At 43.6% G+C, this 21,853-nt stretch overlaps 1 protein-coding gene across 1 annotated transcript in view; it reads right to left on the bottom strand.

Moving 5' to 3' along the window:
- prmt3 (protein arginine methyltransferase 3) overlaps nucleotides 1-21,084 on the bottom strand; it is a 210,583-nt gene extending 189,499 nt beyond the window's left edge. The window contains 8 exon segments of the mRNA XM_061887618.1: nucleotides 470-535; nucleotides 537-612; nucleotides 6,044-6,209; nucleotides 8,251-8,356; nucleotides 10,205-10,254; nucleotides 10,338-10,420; nucleotides 15,696-15,828; nucleotides 20,963-21,084. Of these exon segments, the coding sequence (XP_061743602.1) occupies nucleotides 470-535; nucleotides 537-612; nucleotides 6,044-6,209; nucleotides 8,251-8,356; nucleotides 10,205-10,254; nucleotides 10,338-10,420; nucleotides 15,696-15,805 (657 nt within the window). The 5' untranslated portion in view covers nucleotides 15,806-15,828; nucleotides 20,963-21,084.
- Between the last annotated feature and the right edge of the window lie 769 nt (nucleotides 21,085-21,853).

Raw genomic sequence — 21,853 nt, 5'->3', positions numbered from 1 at the left:
TGCAATTTAAAAGTCGTGGAAAGTAAGACAAACACCACACCTTGTTTGTCTTACTTTCTCCCAATCAGAGCGCAGCATACATTGTGCGTCAAAGGTGAGCCGCATCGCTCGACGCAAAGCCGTCACAAAACGTAACAGCCCTACGGTCCAATCAGGGCCTCGGATAGGAAACGTAGAAGCACTGCAGTGAGTAACACGCATGCACGCACATGACTCCCCCCCTGACACTTTAGCGCCTAAAGCAGCGTAAAAACGCTTTTTTTCCCATTTAGCTGCAAAGTTGGTGTCACGTATTGCTGACTTGTCACTTCTGAGAAAATGCTCAGTATGAATATGTGCATACTGAATGATCACTTATGTGGCACGTTAAAGGTCTTCAGCACAATGCTGCAGTCAAGTGACTTAAAGGTCAGGAAATGTAACCTGCCAGTGTGTGTGTGTGTGTGTGTTGTGTGTCAGCATCTCAAACCTTCAGCATCTCCTCATGGATGCCATAATGTCCATAGGAGCTGAAGTAGGCTTCGTCCTCGTCATCATCGAAGCTCAGCTACACTGCCCATGTTAGCGCTTTTTCGGGTGTCCGCATTGAGCACCAAACCCTGAGCCAGCAGCCTTTAAATAACAGAGGGAGATAAATTTGCGTTTAACATTTCATATATTAGGACGCAGGACAAAAGCGGTGACCAGAAAGCACACTCAACCTTTATAGCATACAGGACATGAGCGGTAAATGGAGCAGATGAGAGGCATTTATCTTTCCGGCGCACTTTTCATTCATCCACCACCTCCTCCCCTACCTTACTCGTTCTGTAATTTTCCCTAACTGCCTCTCTTGCAGCCCCCCTCCTCACTTTAACCTCTGTGCTGCAGTGGAATTTTTCCATCCGCTTTTTATCTTTCCTCTTCCTCCAAAACTTCTTCCACATGGTGGCATTAATGAAGGATTCCGGCTATATTGTGTTCCTCGTGTCCCCCTGCTGGCCAACATAAGGCATTGCAGAGTTTTCCTGCAGTGCAAAAGCGTCCCAAAGCCAAACAACCTTTTTAAGACTGAAAAGTTAAGTAACAATGTTGTTGTTTTTGTAGATTAGAATAAGGAGTTTCATCATTCCATATACAGTGGGGCAAAAAAGTATTTAGTCAGCCAGCGATTGTGCAAGTTCTCCCACTTCAAATGATGACAGAGGTCTGTCATTTTTCATCATAGGTACACTTCAACTGTGAGGGACAGAATGTGAACAAAAAAATCCAGGAATTCACATTGTAGGAATTTTAATTTTTTTTTTTTAAATAAGTATTTGGTCAACCATTCAAAGCTCTCACTGATGGAAGGAGGTTTTGGCTCCAAATCTCACGATACATGGGCCCACATTCATTCTTCTCCTTAACACGGATCAATCGTCCTGTCCCCTTAGCAGAAAAACAGCCCCAAAGCATGATGTTTTCCACCCCCATGCTTCACAGTAGGCGTGGTGTTCTTGGGATGCAACTCAGTATTCTTCTTCCTCCAAACACGACGAGTTGAGTTTATAGTTGAGTTTATAGCAAAAAGTTCTATTTTGGTTTCATCTGACCACATGACATTCTCCCAATCCTCTGCTGTACTGGCTCACCTGCACTGGCTTCCTGTGCACTTAAGATGTGACTTTAAGGTTTTACTACTTACGTATAAAATACTACACGGTCTAGCTCCATCCTATCTTGCCGATTGTATTGTACCATATGTCCCGGCAAGAAATCTGCGTTCAAAAGACTCCGGCTTATTAGTGATTCCCAAAGCCAAAAAAGTCTGCGGGCTATAGAGCGTTTTCCGTTCGGGCCTCCAGTACTCTGGAATGCCCTCCCGGTAACAGTTCGAGATGCCACCATCAGTAGAAGCATTTAAGTCTCACCTTAAAACTCATTTGTACTACTCTAGCCTTTAAATAGACTTCCTTCTTAGACCAGTTGATCTGCCGTTTCTTTTCTTTTCTCCTATGTCCCACTCTCCCTTGTCTAGGGGGTCCGGTCCGATCCGGTGGCCATGTACTGCTTGCCTGTGTATCGGCTGGGGACATCTCTGCGCTGCTGATCCGCCTCCGCTTGGGATGGTTTCCTGCTGGCTCCGCTGTGAACGGGACTCTCGCTGCTTGTGTTGGATCCGCTTTGGATCCATTATGGATTGAACTTTCACAGTATCATGTTAGACCCACTCGACGATCCATTGCTTTCCTCCTCTCCAAGGTTCTCATAGTCATCATTGTCACCGACGTCCCACTGGGTGTGAGTTTTCCTTGCCCTTATGTGGGCCTACCGAGGATGTCGTAGTGGTTTGTGCAGCCCTTTGAGACACTAGTGATTTAGGGCTATATAAGTAAACATTGATTGATTGATATCATCCATGTATCCATTTGGTATAAACTCAACTCGTCGTGTTAGGAGGAAGAAGAAAACTGAGTTGCATCCCAAGAACACCATACCTACTGTGAAGCATGGGGGTGGAAAACATCATGCTTTGAGGCTGTTTTTCTGCTAAGGGGACAGGACGATTGATCCGTGTCAAGGAAAGAATGAATGGGGCCATGTATCCTGAGATTTGGAGCCAAAACCTCCTTCCATCAGTGAGAGCTTTGAATGGTTGACCTAATACTTCTTTTCCACCATAATTTACGAATAAATTCTTTAAAATTCCTGGATTTTTTTTTCACATTCTGTCTCTCACAGTTGAAGTGTACCTATGATGAAAATGACAGACCTCTGTCATCATTTGAAGTGGGAGAACTTGCACAATCGCTGGCTGACTAAATACTTTTGTACCCCACTGGATATACTGTCATCTGGACCCCCTGTCAAACGCTTCTTCTAGCTTATTTGGGGGACCCTTTCAAGTACCAACATCTTTTAATTATGATATTCACTACTATTGTAATTGTTATATGGCAGGGGTCACAAACTCAATTTCCCTGGGGGCCACTGGATGCAGAAACTGGGTGAGGCTGGGCCGAAAGAAAACATTTCCTAAAAAATCTAACATGCACTTTTTAATGAATTCACCTTCTGGGATGGCTTTCCCATCCTAGCAACATACTTGCCAATCCTCACGATTTTTCCGGGAGACTCCTGAATTTCAGTGCACCTCCCGACAATCTACCGGTGCAACCATTCTCACCAATTTGTCCCAATTTTCACCCGGCCGACATTATTAAGGGCTGCCGTGACCGCACTGCCTTTAACGGAATAATATGTGAGTTGGCATGGATAAGAAATAGGGGGATATCATTGTTTTTATCTCCCTCGAGCAAAATGAAGGCCAAAGCTAGTAACTTCTAAGGCTGTGGTTCTCAACCTTTTTTCAGTGATGAACATGTTTTTAATTCAAGTACCCCCTAATCAGAGCAAAGCATTTTTGGTTGAAAAAAAGAGATAAACAAGTAAAATACAGCACTATGTCATCAGTTTCTGATTTATTAAATTGTATAACAGTGAAAAATATTGCTCATTTGTAGTGGTCTTTTTTGAATTATTTGGAAAAGAAGATATACAAATAACTAAAAAACTTGTTGAAAAGTAAACAAGTGATTCAATTCTAAATAAAGATTTCTACACATAGAAGTAATCATCAACTTACAGTCCCCTCTTTGGGGATTGTAATAGAGATCCATCTGGATTCATCAACTTCATTCTAAACATTTTTTCACAAAAAAACAAATCTTTGACATCAATATTTATGGAACATGTCCACAAAAAGTCTAGCTGTCAACACTGAATGTTTCATTGTTGCATTTCTTTTAATAGTTTAGGAACTTACATTCATATTTTGTTGAAGTATTATTTAATAAACATGTGTAAATTATTTATGAATTGCTGCTGTTTTTTAATAAATCTCACTTGTCCCTTGGCATACTTTAAAGAACCTCCAGGGGCAGCGCACCCCTAAAAGAAGACTACTGCTCCACTACATGTCATCGTGCACGCTTTTATATCACACAACCAATGTGCCGGCTCTGTATCATGTTGTGTGAGACTTGTGCAGAACAAGTTGTTCAACAGCTACACACGTCACACTGAGGGTGGCTGTATATAAACAACTTTAACACTGTTACAAATATGCGCCACACTGTGAAACCACACCGAACAAGAATGAAAAACCCTTTTTGGAGAATTTCCGCACCCTAACACAACTTAAAGGGGAACATTATCACAATTTCAAAAGGGTTAAAAACAATAAAAATCAGTTCCCAGTGGCTTGTTTTAGTTTTCGAAGTTTTTTTGTAAATTTTACACCTCCCAGAATATCCCTAAAAAAAGCTTTAAAGTTCTTGATTTTCGCTATCCTGGAAACCACTATCCATTTCCCTGTGACGTCATACAGTGCTGCCAATACAAACAACATGGCGGTTACCACAGCAAGATATAGCAACATTAGCTCGGATTCAGACTCGGATTTCAGCGGTTTAAGCGTTTCAACAGATTACGCATGTATTGAAACAGATGGTCGGAGTATGGAGGCAGATAGCGAAAACAAAATTGAAGAGGAAATTGAAGCTATTGAGCGAATAGCTATTGACGCTATTCGGCCATAGCGTGGGTGTACCTAATGAAGTGGCCCATAGCATGGCTGCCTTATTAGCATCGCCGGTAAAATGTGCGGACCAAACGATCAGGACTTTCGCATCTTGTGACACTGGAGCAACTTTAATCCGTCGATTGGTAAGTGTTTGTTTCGCATTAAATGTGGGTATCTAGTTTCAAATGTACATACAGCTAGCGTAAATAGCATGTTAGCATCGATTAGCGTAGCATGTTAGCATTGACTAGCTGGCAGTCATGCTGCGACCAAATATGTCTGATTAGCACATAAGTCAACAAAATCAACAAAACTCACCTTTGTGATTTCGTTGACTTAATGGTTGCAAATGCATCTGCAGGTTATCCATACATCTCTGTGCCATGTCTGTCTTAGCATCGCCGGTCAAATGTGGAGACACTCTGGTACATTCAATGGGGGTCTGGCGGCAGATTTCTTGCCAGTGGTGCAACTTGAATCCCTCCCTGTTAGTGTTGTTACACCCTCCGACAACACACCCACGAGGCATGATGTCTCAAAGCTTCCAAAAAGTAGTTGAAAAAATGGAAAATAACAGAGCTGAGACCCGGTGTTTGTAATGTGAAAATGAAAATGGCGAGTGTGTTACCTCGGTGACGTCACGTTCTGACGTCTTCGCTAAAAGACCGATAAACAGAAAGGCGTTTAATTTGCCAAAATTCACCCATTTAGAGTTCGGAAATTGGTTAAAAAAAATACATGCTCTTTTTTCTGCACCATCAAGGTATATATTGACGCTTACATAGGTCTGCTGATAATGTTCCCCTTTAAACACAAGAGAATAAATACCCAGAACACCTTGCAGGGTTACAATATACAACACCTCAACCGACACCAGTAGGGAGGGTGGAGCGGTGGTTGCGGGAGTGTGTGTATTGTAGCCCTGAAGAGTTAGGTCTGCATGGGATTCTGGGTAATTGTTCTGTTGTGTTTATGTTGTATTACGATGCAATTGTTCTCCCGAAATGTGTTTGTCATTCTTGTTTGGTGTGGGTTCACAGTCTGGCACATATTTGAAACAGTGTTAAAAGTTTTTTTACGGCCATTCTTAGTGTGAGGTGTGTAGCTGTTGATCCAATATATCTTGCAACGACACACGTGCGTCTCACAATGCCAGATGCAACATACAACTGGGCTTGCACGCTGTCAGTTCAGGATGTAGGGGGCGCTAAAGGCAGTGCCAACATGGCACCCCCTGAATATTGTTGATCTGGTAAAAATTGACAGGGGCGTCGAGAGAATTGGTGCCCTGAAATTCAGGGGTCTCCCGGGAAAATTGGGGAGGTTGGCAAGTATGACCCATCAAGCGCCGTTCATATTAAACTTGCGGGCCGCACCAACATTAAATTGTCATATCAAAGAGTGGGCCGCATAATAATGTCTCGTGGGCCGCATGTTTGAGACCACTGTTATATGGTATTGTGAATAAACTTGAAACTTGACGCAAAAACGACTCACTTAAGTTTGTGCAGATCTTCCATGGCTCGAGCTAGAGCCTCCTCTGAGCGACGGGCTCTCTCCTCAGCGGCGTTTGCCCTCTGCAATATTGCATGGCGGGACTCTGCCCCAGATGGCTCGCATGTTGACAGAACCTCCCCATGCTGACCACACAGCTCCTCTGGGTCTGAAAAAAGGAAAAAAAAGGTTGTTTAAATCGGAGCCCTCTGGTACTTAATTCAACATAATGGACCTAAAAATGATGCCTAAAGATTAAAGGGGAACATTATCACAATTTCAAAAGGGTTAAAAACAATAAAAATCAGTTCCCAGTGGCTTGTTGTAATTTTTGAAGGTTTTTTTCAAAATTTTACTGGTCTCGGAATATCCCTAAATAAAGCTTTAAAGTGCCTTATTTTCGCTATCTTCGAAACCACTATCCATTTCCCTGTGACGTCACACAGTGCTGCCAATGTAAACAAACAATGGGAATACCACAGCAAGATATAGCGACATTAGCTCGGATTCAAACTCGGATTTCAGCGACTTAAGCGATTCAACAGATTACGCATGTATTGAAACAGATGGTTGGAGTATGAAAGTATTGAAGAAGAAACTGAAGCTATTGAGCGAATAGCTATTGATGCTATTCATAGCCATAGCATGGCCGAATAGCTGCGTTAGCATCACCGGTAAAATGTGCGGACCAAACGATCAGGACTTTCGCATCTTTTGACACTGGAGCAACTTAAATCCGTCGATTGGTAAGTGTTTGTTTGCATTAAATGTGGGTGGAAGGAAACGTAATATAGTTGCAAATGCATCTGCAGGTTATCCATACATCTCTGTGCCATGTCTGCTTTAGCACCGCCGGTAAATAGCATGTTAGCATCGATTAGCTGGCAGTCAACATCAACAAAACTCACCTTTGTGATTTCGTTGACTTTATCGTTGCAAATGCATCTGCAGGTTATCCATACATCTCTGTGCCATGTCTGTCTTAGCATCGCCGGTCAAATGTGGAGACACTCTGGCACATTCAATGGGGGTCTGGCGGCAGACACTTTGGCATCTTGGGGCCAGTGGTGCAACTTGAATCCCTCCCTGTTAGTGTTGTTACACCCTCCGACAACACACCGTCGAGGCATGATGTCTCCAAGGTTCCAAAAAATAGTCGAAAAAACGGAAAATAACAGAGCTGAGACCCGGTGTTTGTAATGTGTTGAAAATGAAAATGGCGGCTGTGTTACCTCGGCGACGTCACATTCTGACGTCATCGCCTCCAGCGCGATAAACAGAAAGGCGTTTAATTCGCCAAAATTCACCCATTTAGAGTTCGGAAATCGGTTAAAAAAATAGATGGTCTTTTTTCTGCACCATCAAGGTATATATTGACGCTTACATAGGTCTGCTGATAATGTTCCCCTTTAAATTCCCCCCCAAATAGACGTAGTAGAAATTTTAGGTGGGCCTGGGCCGATGACAAATTTTGCTTGACGATATATTGACCGACGAATTATTGCCTATAAACGATATTATTGCCAGTATTTTGTGAGACCACATTAACCATCGATGTAATAATACATAATTATTATAATGCATGTATGTTCTTTCAAATGCAATAAACTTGTATTTCTCATGTATTTTAATATCGTAATTGGAATGAAAACATTTAAAGTTAAATAAAACAAAAAAATGCCAATAAAATATACTTTGTGAGCAAAATTTTGCACTTAAAAAAAAATTATGTATATATAAATATATACAAACCCCATTTCCATATGAGTTGGGAAATTGTGTTAGATGTAAATATAAACAGAATACAATGATTTGCAAATCCTTTTCAACCCATATTCAGTTGAATATGCTACAAAGACAACATATTTGATGTTCAAACTCATAAACTTTTTTTTTTGCAAATAATAATTCACTTATAATTTCATGGCTGCAACACGTGCCAAAGTAGTTGGGAAAGGGCATGTTCACCACTGTGTTACATCACCTTTTCTTTTAACAACACTCAATAAACGTTTGGGAACTGAGGAAACTAATTGTTGAAGCTTTGAAAGTGGAATTCTTTCCCATTCTTGTTTTATGTAGAGCTTCAGTCCTTCAACAGTATTTTCATTTACAGTATCGGCGGTTAATTGACCAAAAGTCCCTTTTCTCAAAAGGTGGAGGTGTGTGTTGACTGGACAAACATCCTAAGGAGGAGCAGTAAATCCTACCAGTTTGGAGTAGAGGGTCATCCTGTAGAACGGGCCGGAGGAAGTCGTCACTCTCCCACGGTAAGGGACCGTCCGGCAGCCCCATCAGATGTGATGGTTCACATTTCTGAAAATATACATTTCTTATCACAAAAAAAAAAAGCGCAAATGGACAATACAGTAAGGGAGTCCAAGATTCAATAATGATAACGATATTAGGAAAAAAAAAAAAAAGAAGTATCGAATGATAATGGCTTGCATCTAAAAAGTCCTGTCCTGCAGCACATTTAATTGTGCAAAGCTGGACAGTCAGTTAACATCCTCGTATAAACACACAAGGATGATCTTTACTTGTATTTTAACTAAGTTATTTACAATAAGGTTAACATGTTAGGCTATATGCTGCAAGGAGCTAGCAGCATACTTGCCAACCTTGAGACCTCCGATTTCAGGAGGTGGGGGGCGTGGTTAAGAGGGGACGAGTATAATTCACCAACTCGAGTATTTCATATATATATATATATATATATATATATATATATATATATATACATACATATATGTATGAAATACTTGACTTTCAATGAATTCTAGTTATATATATTTATTTTATTATATATATAAATAAAATAAATAGTTGAATTTCAGACGGCACCTATCAAATGCACAGTAATAAAAACACAGTTCTACTAACTGTACTGTGCTTGCTGGTTATTAAAAAAAAAAAACAACAACACTATTTGAGTAACCTTTGTTCTGCCATTTGCGTACTGGCGAGAGTCACTTGCCGTTAGGTGCAGCACACCACGTAAATCGTTGGCCAATCAAAAAGCAACCCCATAACGCTATGGCCAACATTCACCAAAAGATGGCGACAAACAACATAGAATCACTCTATTACAGACGGCGTCGCCATGGCTGTAACTTCCTCGTTCTTCTGCTTCGTCTCCTTGTGTGTGCAATTTTTTTATTAAAAATTCATAGATGTTGTAACGTGATTGGGCAGGCAAGCTGTTTATATAACAAGAAAGCGGACGTGAAAACAGGCTGTCCCCACTCATGTCCGCATGGAGCTGGAGGGGGCGTGAATTTCGGGAGAAAATTTCTTCCGGGAGGTTTTCGGGAGAGGCGCTGAATTTCGGGAGTCTCCCATAAAATCCGGGAGGGTTGGCAAGTATGGCTAGCAGCAACACAACAGCTAAGCACACAAACAAGCTGGACATAACTGAACAATATTATGGTCTAAAACACATTAGTCAATATAAAAAAGTATTAAAAAATTATAGTTGCCTATTACTTACACATTCAAAGACTCCAAGGCAGAAATGTATTAGAAAGTATCCAGTAACAAACGTATCCGCATTATTCAATATACCGTGTCATTCATTGTTTAATTGGGATAACTCAGTAATGCCAAAATATGTAAGTCTGTCATGACATTAGTAGGGTTTTTTTTAGTACTGTATTTTCTGGACCATAGGGCGCACCAAATTATAAGGCACACTGCCGATGAGCGGGTCTAGTCTGATTTATTGTCACACAAATGGCGCACCAGCTTATAGGGCCCATTGAAGGACCGGTACTCTCTAGTAACTAAGTTCCTTGGGTGAATAATGTAAACTCACTACACCGGAGTTTTCCTTGCCCTTTTGTGGGTTCTTCCGAGGATGTTGTAGTCGTAATGATTTGTGCAGCCCTTTGAGACATTTGTGATTTGGGGCTATATAAATAAACATTGATTGATTGATTGATATGTACCAAATAAAATAGCTTCGAAGTCGGTAAGCAAAACAAGAATTATTCCGTAGATTAGGCGCACTGTCGAGTTTTGAGGAAAAAAAAGGATTTTAAGTGACCCTTATAGTCCGTAAAATATGGTATGTACTATGTATCTCGCTGATATATCACATTAATACTGGTATCGACATCCCTACAATACAGTTTTACCACTTTTACTCAAAGACAATGTACTCACCGTTGAGCGTATAAAGTTGATCAGCTTTATGTAGCTGTAGTCATCGACATCTAGGAGAGATTATTAATAAGTTTGTATCAGTTAGACTTGGAAATAACTCCCACAGAAGTACAAAAATGTACTATGTTCTTACGGTGTTTGTTTATCACATCTACCAGGTTGATGTGGTGCTCTACTGTGCAGTGCTGCAGGGTGTCAGGCACCGAGTTCAGTAATCTGCAAGAAAGAAAAAAACAGCAATTGGTTTTAAAATAGCAATAACATTTCTAAAATGGGCTAAGCTTAAAAAGGTAAACAAAGTAAGCAGTCCACCACAAGTAAGTTTTGTCTGACAAAGAGAGACTTTGGGCTATTTGCCGCCCTCGTTCAGAACCACTTGCATTAAAGGCCTACTGAAATGAGATGTTCTTATTTAAACGGGGATAGCAGGTCCATTCTATGTGTCATACTTGATCATTTTGTGATATTGCCATATTTTTGCTGAAAGGATTTAGTAGAGAACATCCACGATAAAGTTCGTAACTTTTGGTCGCTAATAAAAAAGCCTTGCCTGTACCGGAAGTAGCAGATGATGTGCGTGTGACGTCACGGGTTGTGGAGCTCCTCACATCTGAACATTGTTCATAATGTGAGCCTCCAGCAGCAAGAGTTATTCAGACAGAGAAAGCGACAATTTCCCCATTAATTGGAGCGAGGATGAAAGATTCGTGGATGAGGAAATTTAGAGTGAAGGACTAGACAAAAAAAAAAAAGTTAAAAGAAAAAAAGGCGCTTGCATTGGGAGCGATTCAGATGTTTTTAGACACATTTACTAGGATAATTCTGGGAAATTCCTTATCTTTCTATTGTGTTGCTAGGGTTTTAGTGAGTTAAATAATAGCTGATAGTCGGAGGGGTGTGTTGACGCCAGAGTCTCTGAGAGAAGTCACAAAGCTGCAGCAGGACAGAAGCTCCGCTCCGTAAGAGTCGACTTATTTCTACAATTTTCTCATCGAAAACTGACGGTTGACATGTAGTCGGGATCCATGTTCGCTTGACCGCTCTGATCCATAGTAAGGCTTCACCTCCGGGAATTTTAAACAAGGAAACACCGTGTGTTTGTGTGGCTAAAGGCTAAAAGCTTCCCACCTCCATCTTTCTACTTTGACTTCTCCATTATTAATTGAACAAATTGCAAAAGATTCAGCAACACAGATGTCCAGAATACTGTGTAATTATGCGATGAAAAGAGACGACTTTTAGCCGTAAGTGGTGCTGGGATAGCATGTCCCCTCCAACCAATGACGTCACAAACACACGTCATCATACGCGACGTTTTCAACAGGAAACTCCGCGGGAAATTTAAAATTGCAATTTATTAAACTAAAGCGGCCGTATTGGCATGTGTTGCAATGTTAATATTTCATCATTGATATATAAACTATCAGACTGTGTGGTCGCTAGTAGTGGCTTTCAGTAGGACTTTAAAATAGTGCTGTCTCAGAGACTTGTAGTTCCAACTTCAGACAGTAGATGGTAGTGTTACCCTGCATAGTTCAGAGGTGTGTATGAAGAGAGTATGGCCAACTAAAGGAGAGGCGCCATGTTTGCTACCTAAAATGTGTGCGCCTGTGCCCGGAAGTGCCCACATTTTTTTTTGACACGGAGCTTGTTTTTGAGGAGTTAAAGTTGTGCCTTAAAGGCCTACTGAAATTAGATGTTTTTATTTAAACGGGGATAGCAGGTCCATTCTATGTGTCATACTTCATAATTTTGTGATATTGCCATATTTTTGCTGAAAGGATTTATTAGAGAACATCGACGATAATGTTCGCAACTTTCGGTCGCTAATAAAAAAGCCTTGCATGTACCGGAAGTAGAAGACGATGTGCGCGTGACGTCACGGGTTGTGGAGCTCCTCACATTGTTTACAATCATGGCCACCAGCAGCGAGAGCGATTCGGACCGAAAAAGCGACAATTTCCCCATTAATTTGAGCAAGGATGAAAGATTCGTGGATGAGGATTGTGAGAGTAAAGGACTAGAAAAAAAAATTAAAATTAAAATTAAAAAAAGGCAAGGGCAGTGGGAGCGATTCAGATGTTATTAGACACATTTACTAGGACAATTATGGAAAATCCCTTATCTGCTTATTGTGTTACTAGTGTTTTAGTGAGATTATATCAATCAATCAATCAATGTTTACTTATACAGCCCTAAATCACTAATGTCTCAAAGGGCTGCACAAACCACAACACAAACCACTACGACATCCTCGGTAGGCCCACATAAGGGCAAGGAAAACTCACACCCAGTGGGACGTCGGTGACAATGATGACTATGAGAACCTTGGAGAGGAGGAAAGCAATGGATGTCGAGCGGGTCTAACATGATACTGTGAAAGTTCAATCCATAATGGATATGGTACCTGAAAGTCGGAGGGGTGTGGCCACGGGTGTGGTGACCGCCAGTGTCTCCGGTGGGAGGAGGTAATAGTCCGCAGCTGCAGGAGGACGCAAGCTCCATTCATGTCTACGGTAAGGGCCGATTTATTAGCACAATTTTCTCACTGAAACCTGCCGGTTGACATGTGGTCGAGAACCATGTTCGCTTGACCGCTCAGTTCCATAGTAAAGCTTCACCTTCGGGAATGTAACCAAGGAAACACCGGCTGTGTTTGTGTTGCTAAAGGCGGCCGCAATACACCGCTTCCCACCTACATCTTTCTTCTTTGACGTCTCCATTATTAATTGAACAAATTGCAAAATATTCAGCAACACAGATGTCCAGAATACTGTGTAATTATGCGATTAAAGCAGACTACTTATAGCTTGGATCGGGCTGGAAGAACATGTCCGCTACCACCGCTGACGTCACGCACACACGTCATCATATCGACGTTTTCAACAAGATACTCCGCAGGAAATTTAAAATTGCAATTTAGTAAACTAAAGCGGCCGTATTGGCATGTGTTGCAATGTTAATATTTCATCATTGATATATAAACTATCAGACTGTGTGGTCGCTAGTAGTGGCTTTCAGTAGGCCTTTAATGTCGAGGGCACCAAGGCAAATTTTGTACACAGAAACATCTATTTTGCCTAATTAATGTGCCTGCATTGTTGCCATTATCCATATTAATATGCAATATGTTCTGCTTTCTGTGCAGACCACTGTGCTTCCTCTCTCTCAATCTCTCCACTGCCCTTTAGTTTCTTTGCCACTAGCTCTGGCAAGTTTTGGCATTGGATTATGTTTGTGCCAAAAAGGCAACCAATCAGTGAAATGGACACACCTTAGGCTCTGATTGGCTGTTTGGTCTCCAATTCAGGGTATCTGCAGGTTTCGGCAAGTCAAATTTAAGTCTTTTTAAGACCTTTTTAATGCCACCTTGAATGAAATTTAAGACCGAAAAAAATAATAAAAAATCTATAAATATTAGATAGATTAGATAGTACTTTATTTATTCCGTCAGGAGAGTTCCTTCAGGAAAATTAAAATTTTCAGCACAATCCCATTCAAGATCAGACAAACATTACAGGGAGACAGAACAGGATCGCTGACGGGTCTGCCGGCTTCCAGCGCCCCGTACAAAAAAGATGAGATACAGGTAAACAAGGGAGGGGGGAATGGAGAAAAAAATAGAAGATTAAAATAAAATAAAATAAAAATCGGTCTTAGCCTGGGCCCTGGAGAGGGGGTGCAGACTGAGGCCAAGGGAAAAAACAACAACTCATAGCCATAGTACACATGCCTCTTCCATGTGTGTAAGAGGGAAACATCAAACATCAAAGAACACAGAGGACATTAAAGACATTAAAGCAGCAGATACGAGCAGACACTTCTACATACAGCTATGAATAAAAAGTAAAAGAAACATATCCACTGTACAGATATAAGCGATGGTTGGGGATCCCACTGTACTACAACCTCAATGACAATCTTTGGTCTTTTGTATGTTTATTAATAAACAAACTGATAAGCACCACTCTGCCAAACAGCTTATCAAAAATCTTGAGAGATCCAAAGCAAACAAACCAACACCAGTAAAAACATAATAACCGAGGTGAGGGTAAAAATAAATTACATTTCATTAACACATACCGAGTCCCGTTGACTTGGTCGAAGGCAGGTTTTGGATGCGAGGTGCAGATTTTGTGTCTCGTAATACAAGCTGTTTTATCCTTTCCGCAGGAAAATGTATTAGCAACCTGAGAATCAGGAAACATCACACGAAAAAGATGGCCAATCCCGTCATTTGAGGTGCAGGATTGATGTTTCACCACAGTCTGCAAGATCCAGAACACCTCGGATTTGAATGTTGCTGTCCCGCCGAAGATGAGTGTTAGGTCAGTGCTGCTAGCGGCAGTTGTTGCTAGCTGGGGGTGCGTTGGCGCCGGACCCACGCAGAACTGAGAGATGCCCAGTGTTTGTTTTGGGCTCTCTGCTGCCATTTTATGCTTACTGCACTGCATGTGTGATTCGACCGCTCTAATTCCCATGGTGCCAAGTTTGAAATCCCTCTTACTTTTTTTACTCAAAAATGTGCCCCGAAAAAAAAATAAAAAAACTGGCCCGACAATTTAAGACCATCTTAGGAATTTCTAATAAATGTAATACTTTTTAAGGCCTTAATTTTAGACACATGAATTTAAGGATTTTTAAGGATCTGCGGATACCCTGCAGTTGGATGACTTGTTACATTGCAGACAAATGTACAAAAATAATAAAACAATAATAATAATTAAAATAATAACCACAATGTTTCTAAAACATTACCCACAATGACCAGGTTGAAAAAGACAGATTAATAAAACAACTTACTTGAGCTGCACCAAGTTCTTGTTCCTGAATTATTGACTCAATTAGGGTAAACTATTGCTTCTAGGACACACCTGGGAAAATTAAGTTGAGCTTTTCAATCTGGCCCACCGGACATTCCAAAATAATTTTTTTCGATCTTTAAGATGGAAACTGTTGCTGCCATTAAGATGTGTTTTCAAATGACCGAAAGTCTTGACATCCAACAAAGAAAAATGCCTGATACTTCGTCCTGCCATCCATCCATCCATTTTCTACCGCATGTCCCGTTCGGGGTCGCGGGGATGCTGGAACCTATCTCAGCTGCATTCGGGCAGAAGGCGGTGTACACCCTGGACAAGTCGCCACCTCATCACAGGGCCAACACAGATAGACAGACAACATTCACACACTAGGGACCATTTAGTGTTGCCAATCAACCTATCCCCAGGTGCATGTCTTTGGAAGTGGGAGGAAGCCGGAGTACCCGGAGGGAACCCACGCAGTCACGGGGAGAACATGCAAACTCCACACAGAAAGATCCCGAGCCCGGGATTGAACCCGGGACTGCAGGACCCCTCTATTGTGAGGCAGACGCACTAACCCCTCTGCCACCGTGAAGCCCGGGTGTTACCATTTAGTGGTCAATTGTACGGAATATGTACTGTACTTTGCAATCTAATAATAAAAGCTTCAATCAATCAATCCTCACCTGTCACAGAACAAACAGGTGACGTGTGGACTGTCGTCATGATCCTCCATCCACTGCCATTGTGCTTCATCGTCGCCGAAGTCGTCATCGCCGTCTGACAGCTCAGGCATGTCCTCCACATCAGCACCGGGATCTGTACTTACAACACAATATCTATCAATCAATCAATCAATCAATCAATGTTTAAAAACCCCGTTTCCATATGAGTTGGGAAATTGTGTTAGATGTAAATATAAACAGAATACAATGATTTGCAAATCATTTTCATCCCATATTCAGTTGAATATGCTACAAAGACAACATATTTCATGTTCAAACTTATAAACATTTTTTTTTGTTGCAAATAATCATTAACTTTAGAATTTGATGCCAGCAACACGTGACAAAGAAGTTGGGAAAGGTGGCAATAAATACTGATAAAGTTAAGAAATGCTCATCAAACACTTATTTGGAACATCCCACAGGTGTGCAGGCTAATTGGGAACAGGTGGGTGCCATGATTGGGTATAAAAGCAGCTTCCATGAAATGCTAAGTAATTCACAAACAAAGATGGGGTGAGGGTCACCACTTTGTAAGCAAATTGTCCAACAGTTTTAGAACAACATTTCTCAACGAGCCATTGCAAGGAATTTAGGGATTTTACCATCTACGGTCCGTAAAATCATCAAAAGGTTCAGAGAATCTGGAGAAAATCACTGCACGTAACACTGATTTCACGGACCTTTGACCCCTCAGGTGGTACTGCATCAAAAACCGACATAAAACTCTAAAGGATATCACCACATGGGCTCAGGAACACTTCATAAAACCACTGTCAGTAACTACAGTTGGTCGCTACATCTGTAAGTGCAAGTTAAAACTCTACTATGCAAAGCCAAACCCATTTATCAACAATATCCAGAAACACTGCCGACTTCGCTGAGCCCGAACTCATCTAAGATGGACTGATGCAAAGTGGAAAAGTGTTCTGTGGTCTGACGAGTTCACATTTCAAATTATATTTGGAAACTGTGGACGTGGTGTCCTCCAGAACAAAGAGGAAAATAACCATCCGGATTGTTATAGGCGCAAAGTTCAAAAGCCAGCATGTGTGATGGTATGGAGGTGTATTAGTGCCCAAGGCATAGGTAACTTACACATCTGTGAAGGCACCATTAATGCTGAATGGTCCATACAGGTTTTGGAGCAACATATGTTGTCATCCAAGCAACGTTATCATGGACGCCCCTGCTTATTTCAGCAAAACATCGCCAAGCCACGTGTTACAACAGGGTAGTTTCGTAGTAAATGAGTGCGGGTACTAGACTAGCCCGCCTGCAGTCCAGACCTGTCTCCCGTCGAAAATGTGTGGCGCATTATGAAGCGTAAAATACAACAGCGGAGACTCCGGACTGTTGAACGACTGAAGCTCTACATAAAACAAGAATGGGAAAGAATTCCACTTTCAAAGCTTCAACAATTAGTTTCCTCAGTTCCCAAACGTTTATTGAGTGTTGTTAAAAGAAAAGGTGATGTAACACGGTGGTGAACATCCATCCATCCATCCATCCATCATCTTCCGCTTATCCGAGGTCGGGTCGCGGGGGCAACAGCCTAAGCAGGGAAACCCAGACTTCCCTCTCCCCAGCCACTTCGTCTAGCTCTTCCCGGGGGATCCCGAGGCGTTCCCAGGCCAGCCGGGAGACATAGTCTTCCCAACGTGTCCTGGGTCTTCCCCGTGGCCTCCTACCGGTTGGACGTGCCCTAAACACCTCCCTAGGGAGGCGTTCGGGTGGCATCCTGACCAGATGCCCGAACCACCTCATCTGGCTCCTCTCGATGTGAAGGAGCAGCGGCTTTACTTTGAGTTCCTCCCGGATGGCAGAGCTTCTCACCCTATCTCTAAGGGAGAGCCCCGCCACACGGCGGAGGAAACTCATTTCGGCCGCTTGTACCCGTGATCTTATCCTTTCGGTCATGACCCAAAGCTCATGACCATAGGTGAGGATGGGAACGTAGATCGACCGGTAAATTGAGAGCTTTGCCTTCCGGCTCAGCTCCTTCTTCACCACAACGGACCGGTACAACGTCCGCATTACTGAAGACGCCGCACCGATCCGCCTGTTGATCTCACGATCCACTCTTCCCTCACTCGTGAACAAGACTCCTAGGTACTTGAACTCCTCCACTTGGGGCAGGGTCTCCTCCCCAACCCGGAGATGGCACTCCACCCTTTTCCGGGCGAGAACCATGGACTCGGACTTGGAGGTGCTGATTCTCATTCCGGTCGCTTCACACTCGGCTGCGAACCGATCCAGCGAGAGCTGAAGACCCCGGTCAGATGAAGCCATCAGGACCACATCATCTGCAAAAAGCAGAGACCTAATCCTGCGGTTACCAAACCGGAACCCCTCAACGCCTTGACTGCGCCTAGAAATTCTGTCCATAAAAGTTATGAACAGAATCGGTGACAAAGGACAGCCTTGGCGGAGTCCAACCCTCACTGGAAATGTGTTCGACTTACTGCCGGCAATGCGGACCAAGCTCTGGCACTGATCGTACAGGGAACGGACCGCCACAATAAGACAGTCCGATACCCCATACTCTCTGAGCACTCCCCACAGGACTTCCCGAGGGACACGGTCGAATGCCTTCTCCAAGTCCACAAAGCACATGTAGACTGGTTGGGCAAACTCCCATGCACCCTCAAGAACCCTGCCGAGAGTATAGAGCTGGTCCACAGTTCCACGACCAGGACGAAAACCACACTGTTCCTCCTGAATCCGAGGTTCGACTATCCGACGTAGCCTCCTCTCCAGTACACCTGAATAAACCTTACCGGGAAGGCTGAGGAGTGTGATCCCACGATAGTTGGAACACACCCTCCGGTCCCCCTTTTTGAAGAGAGGAACCACCACCCCGGTCTGCCAATCCAGAGGTACCGCCCCCGATGTCCACGCGATGCTGCAAAGTCTTGTCAACCAAGACAGCCCCACAGCATCCAGAGCCTTAAGGAACTCCGGGCGGATCTCGTCCACCCCTGGGGCCTTGCCACCGAGGAGCTTTTTAACTACCTCAGCGACCTCAGCCCCAGAAATAGGAGAGTCCACTACAGATTCCCCAGGCACTGCTTCCTCATAGGAAGACGTGTTGGTGGGATTGAGGAGGTCTTCGAAGTATTCCTTCCACCTGTCCACAACATCCGCAGTCGAGGTCAGCAGAACACCATCCGCACCATACACGGTGTTGATAGTGCACTGCTTCCCCTTCCTGAGGCGGCGGACGGTGGTCCAGAATCGCTTCGAAGCCGTCCGGAAGTCGTTTTCCATAGCTTCCCCGAACTCTTCCCATGTCCGAGTTTTTGCCTCCGCGACCGCTGAAGCTGCACACCGCTTGGCCTGTCGGTACCTGTCCACTGCCTCCGGAGTCCTATGAGTCAAAAGGACCCGATAGGACTCCTTCTTCAGCTTGACGGCATCCCTCACCGCTGGTGTCCACCAGGGGGTTTTAGGATTGCCGCCCCGACAGGCACCAACTACCTTGCGGCCACAGCTCCGATCTGCCGCCTCGACAATAGAGGTGCGGAACATGGTCCACTCGGACTCAATGTCCAGCACCTCCCTCGTGACATGTTCAAAGTTCTTCCGGAGGTGGGAATTGAAACTTTGTCTGACAGGAGACTCTGCCAGACGTTCCCAGCAGACCCTCACAATGCGTTTGGGCCTCCCAGGTCTGTCCGGCATCCTCCCCCACCATCGCAGCCAACTCACCACCAGGTGGTGATCGGTAGAAAGCTCCGCCCCTCTCTTCACCCGAGTGTCCATAACATGAGGCCGCAAATCCGATGACACAACTACAAAGTCGATCATGGAACTGCGGCCTAGGGTGTCCTGGTGCCAAGTGCACATATGGACACCCTTATGTTTGAACATGGTGTTCGTTATGGACAAACTGTGACGAGCACAAAAGTCCAATAACAAAACACCACTCGGGTTCAGATCCGGGCGGCCATTCTTCCCAATCACGCCTCTCCAGGTTTCACTGTCGTTGCCAACGTGAGCGTTGAAGTCTCCCAGTAGGACAAGGGAATCACCCGGGGGAGCACTTTCCAGTACTCCCTCGAGCGTTCCCAAAAAGGGTGGGTACTCTGAACTGCTGTTTGGTGCATAAGCACAAACAACAGTCAGGACCCGTCCCCCCACCCGAAGGCGGAGGGAGGCTACCCTTTCGTCCACCGGGTTAAACTCCAACGTACAGGCTTTGAGTCGGGGGGAAACAAGAATTGCCACCCCAGCCCGTCGCCTCTCACTGCCGGCAACGCCAGAGTGGAAGAGGGTCCAATCCCTCTCGAGAGAAGTGGTTCCAGAGCCCTCGCTGTGCGTCGAAGTGAGTCCGACTATATCCAGCCGGAATTTCTCGACTTCGCGCACTAGCTCAGGCTCTTTCCCCCCCAGTGACGTGACGTTCCATGTCCCAAGAGCTAGCTTCTGTAGCCGAGGATCGGACCGCCAAGTGCCCTGCCTTCGGCTGTCGCCCAGCTCACAATGCACCCGACCTCTATGGCCCCTGCTATGGGTGGTGAGCCCATTGGAGGGGTGACCCACGTTGCCTCTTCGGGCTGTGCCCGGCCGGGCCCCATGGGAACAGGCCCGGCCACCAGGCGCTCGCCATCGTGCCCCACCTCCGGGCCTGGCTCCAGAGGGGGGCCCCGGTGACCCGCGTCCGGGCGAGGGAAATCTGGGTCCATGATGTTTCTTCTTCATATAGGTCTTCGAGCTGCTCTTTGTCTGATCCCTCACCTAGAACCTGTTTGCCTTGGGAGACCCTACCAGGGGGCTTTATGCCCCCGGACAACATAGCTCCTAGGATCATTGGGACACGCAAACTCCTCTACCACGATAAGGTTGCAGCTCAGAGAGGAGGTGGTGAACATGCCCTTTCCCAACTACTTTGGCACGTGTTGCAGCCATGAAATTCTAAGTTAATAATTAATTGCAAAAAAAAAACAAGTTGATGAGTTTGAACATCAAATATGTTGTCTTTGTAGCATATTCAACTGAATATGGGTTAAAAATATTTGCAAATCATTGTATTCTGTTTATATTTACATCGAACACAATTTCCCAACTCATATGGAAACGGGGTTTGTATTTATATAGCCCTAATCACCAGTGTATCAAAGGGCTGCCCAAACCACAACGACATCCTGTTCCTTACCACCGTTAACGTTAATACGCGGCCGGTTACACCTGGCGCGGTACAAAACATTGACTTAAAGGGCTTATACATTTAGTTGGAGACTTGTCCAGGGTGTACTTCGCCTTCCGTAGCTGAGATAGGCACCAGCGCCCCCCAATGCCCCAAAGGGAATAAGCGGTAGGAATGGATGGATGGATGTTAAAAATACTATACTAAGTCGCGTTATCTCCTTTTTTAATTCCCACTTTGAATGAACTCACGTGTGTCTGCGCGCTCCGCCATGCTTGTCTTGTTTTTAGAACACCTCCGGTCGGCTTTTGATGACGTCACCAGCAACGTCCCGGGTGGCACTTCCACAACATCACCACAAGAGGTCGCTAAAACACAACAAAAACTAAATAAGAAGTGGACGCTAAAAAGCAAATGTATCCTCTTTTTCAGTATGATATTTTAGCTTTAATTTCGAAATATTTCACTTGCTGTAGTGTTCCCACTGTTCGTATTCAATGTATTATTGTAAGACTTTGTCATCGTGACTTTGATTGATCCTGCACAAAGTGATGCGGTTTTTTTTTTAATTGATTGATTTAGGCCAGGGGTCAGCAACCTTTTTGAAACCAAGAGCTACTTCTTGGGTACTGATTAATGCGAAGGGCTACCAGTTTGATACACACTTCAATAAATTGCCAGAAATAGCCAATTTGCTCAATTTACCTTTAATAAATAAATCTATATATGTAACAAAAAAATGGGTATTTCTGTCCGTCATTCTTTTTTCCTTTTACGGAAGGCTTTTTGTAGAGAATAAATGATGAAAAAAACACTTAATTTAACGGTTTAAAAGAGGAGAAAACAGGGGAAAAAAGAAAATTAAATTTTGAAACAGTTTATCTTTAATTTCGACTCTTGAAAATTCAAAATTCAACCGAAAAAAAGAAGAGAAAAACTACCTAATTCGAATCTTTTTGAAAACATTAAA

Source organism: Nerophis ophidion, linkage group LG25, assembly GCF_033978795.1.
Source record: "Nerophis ophidion isolate RoL-2023_Sa linkage group LG25, RoL_Noph_v1.0, whole genome shotgun sequence".
Classification (NCBI taxonomy): Eukaryota; Metazoa; Chordata; class Actinopteri; order Syngnathiformes; family Syngnathidae; genus Nerophis; species Nerophis ophidion.
The sequence above is the reverse complement of the archived record's forward strand: the minus strand, read 5'-3'. Positions and strand labels throughout refer to the sequence as shown.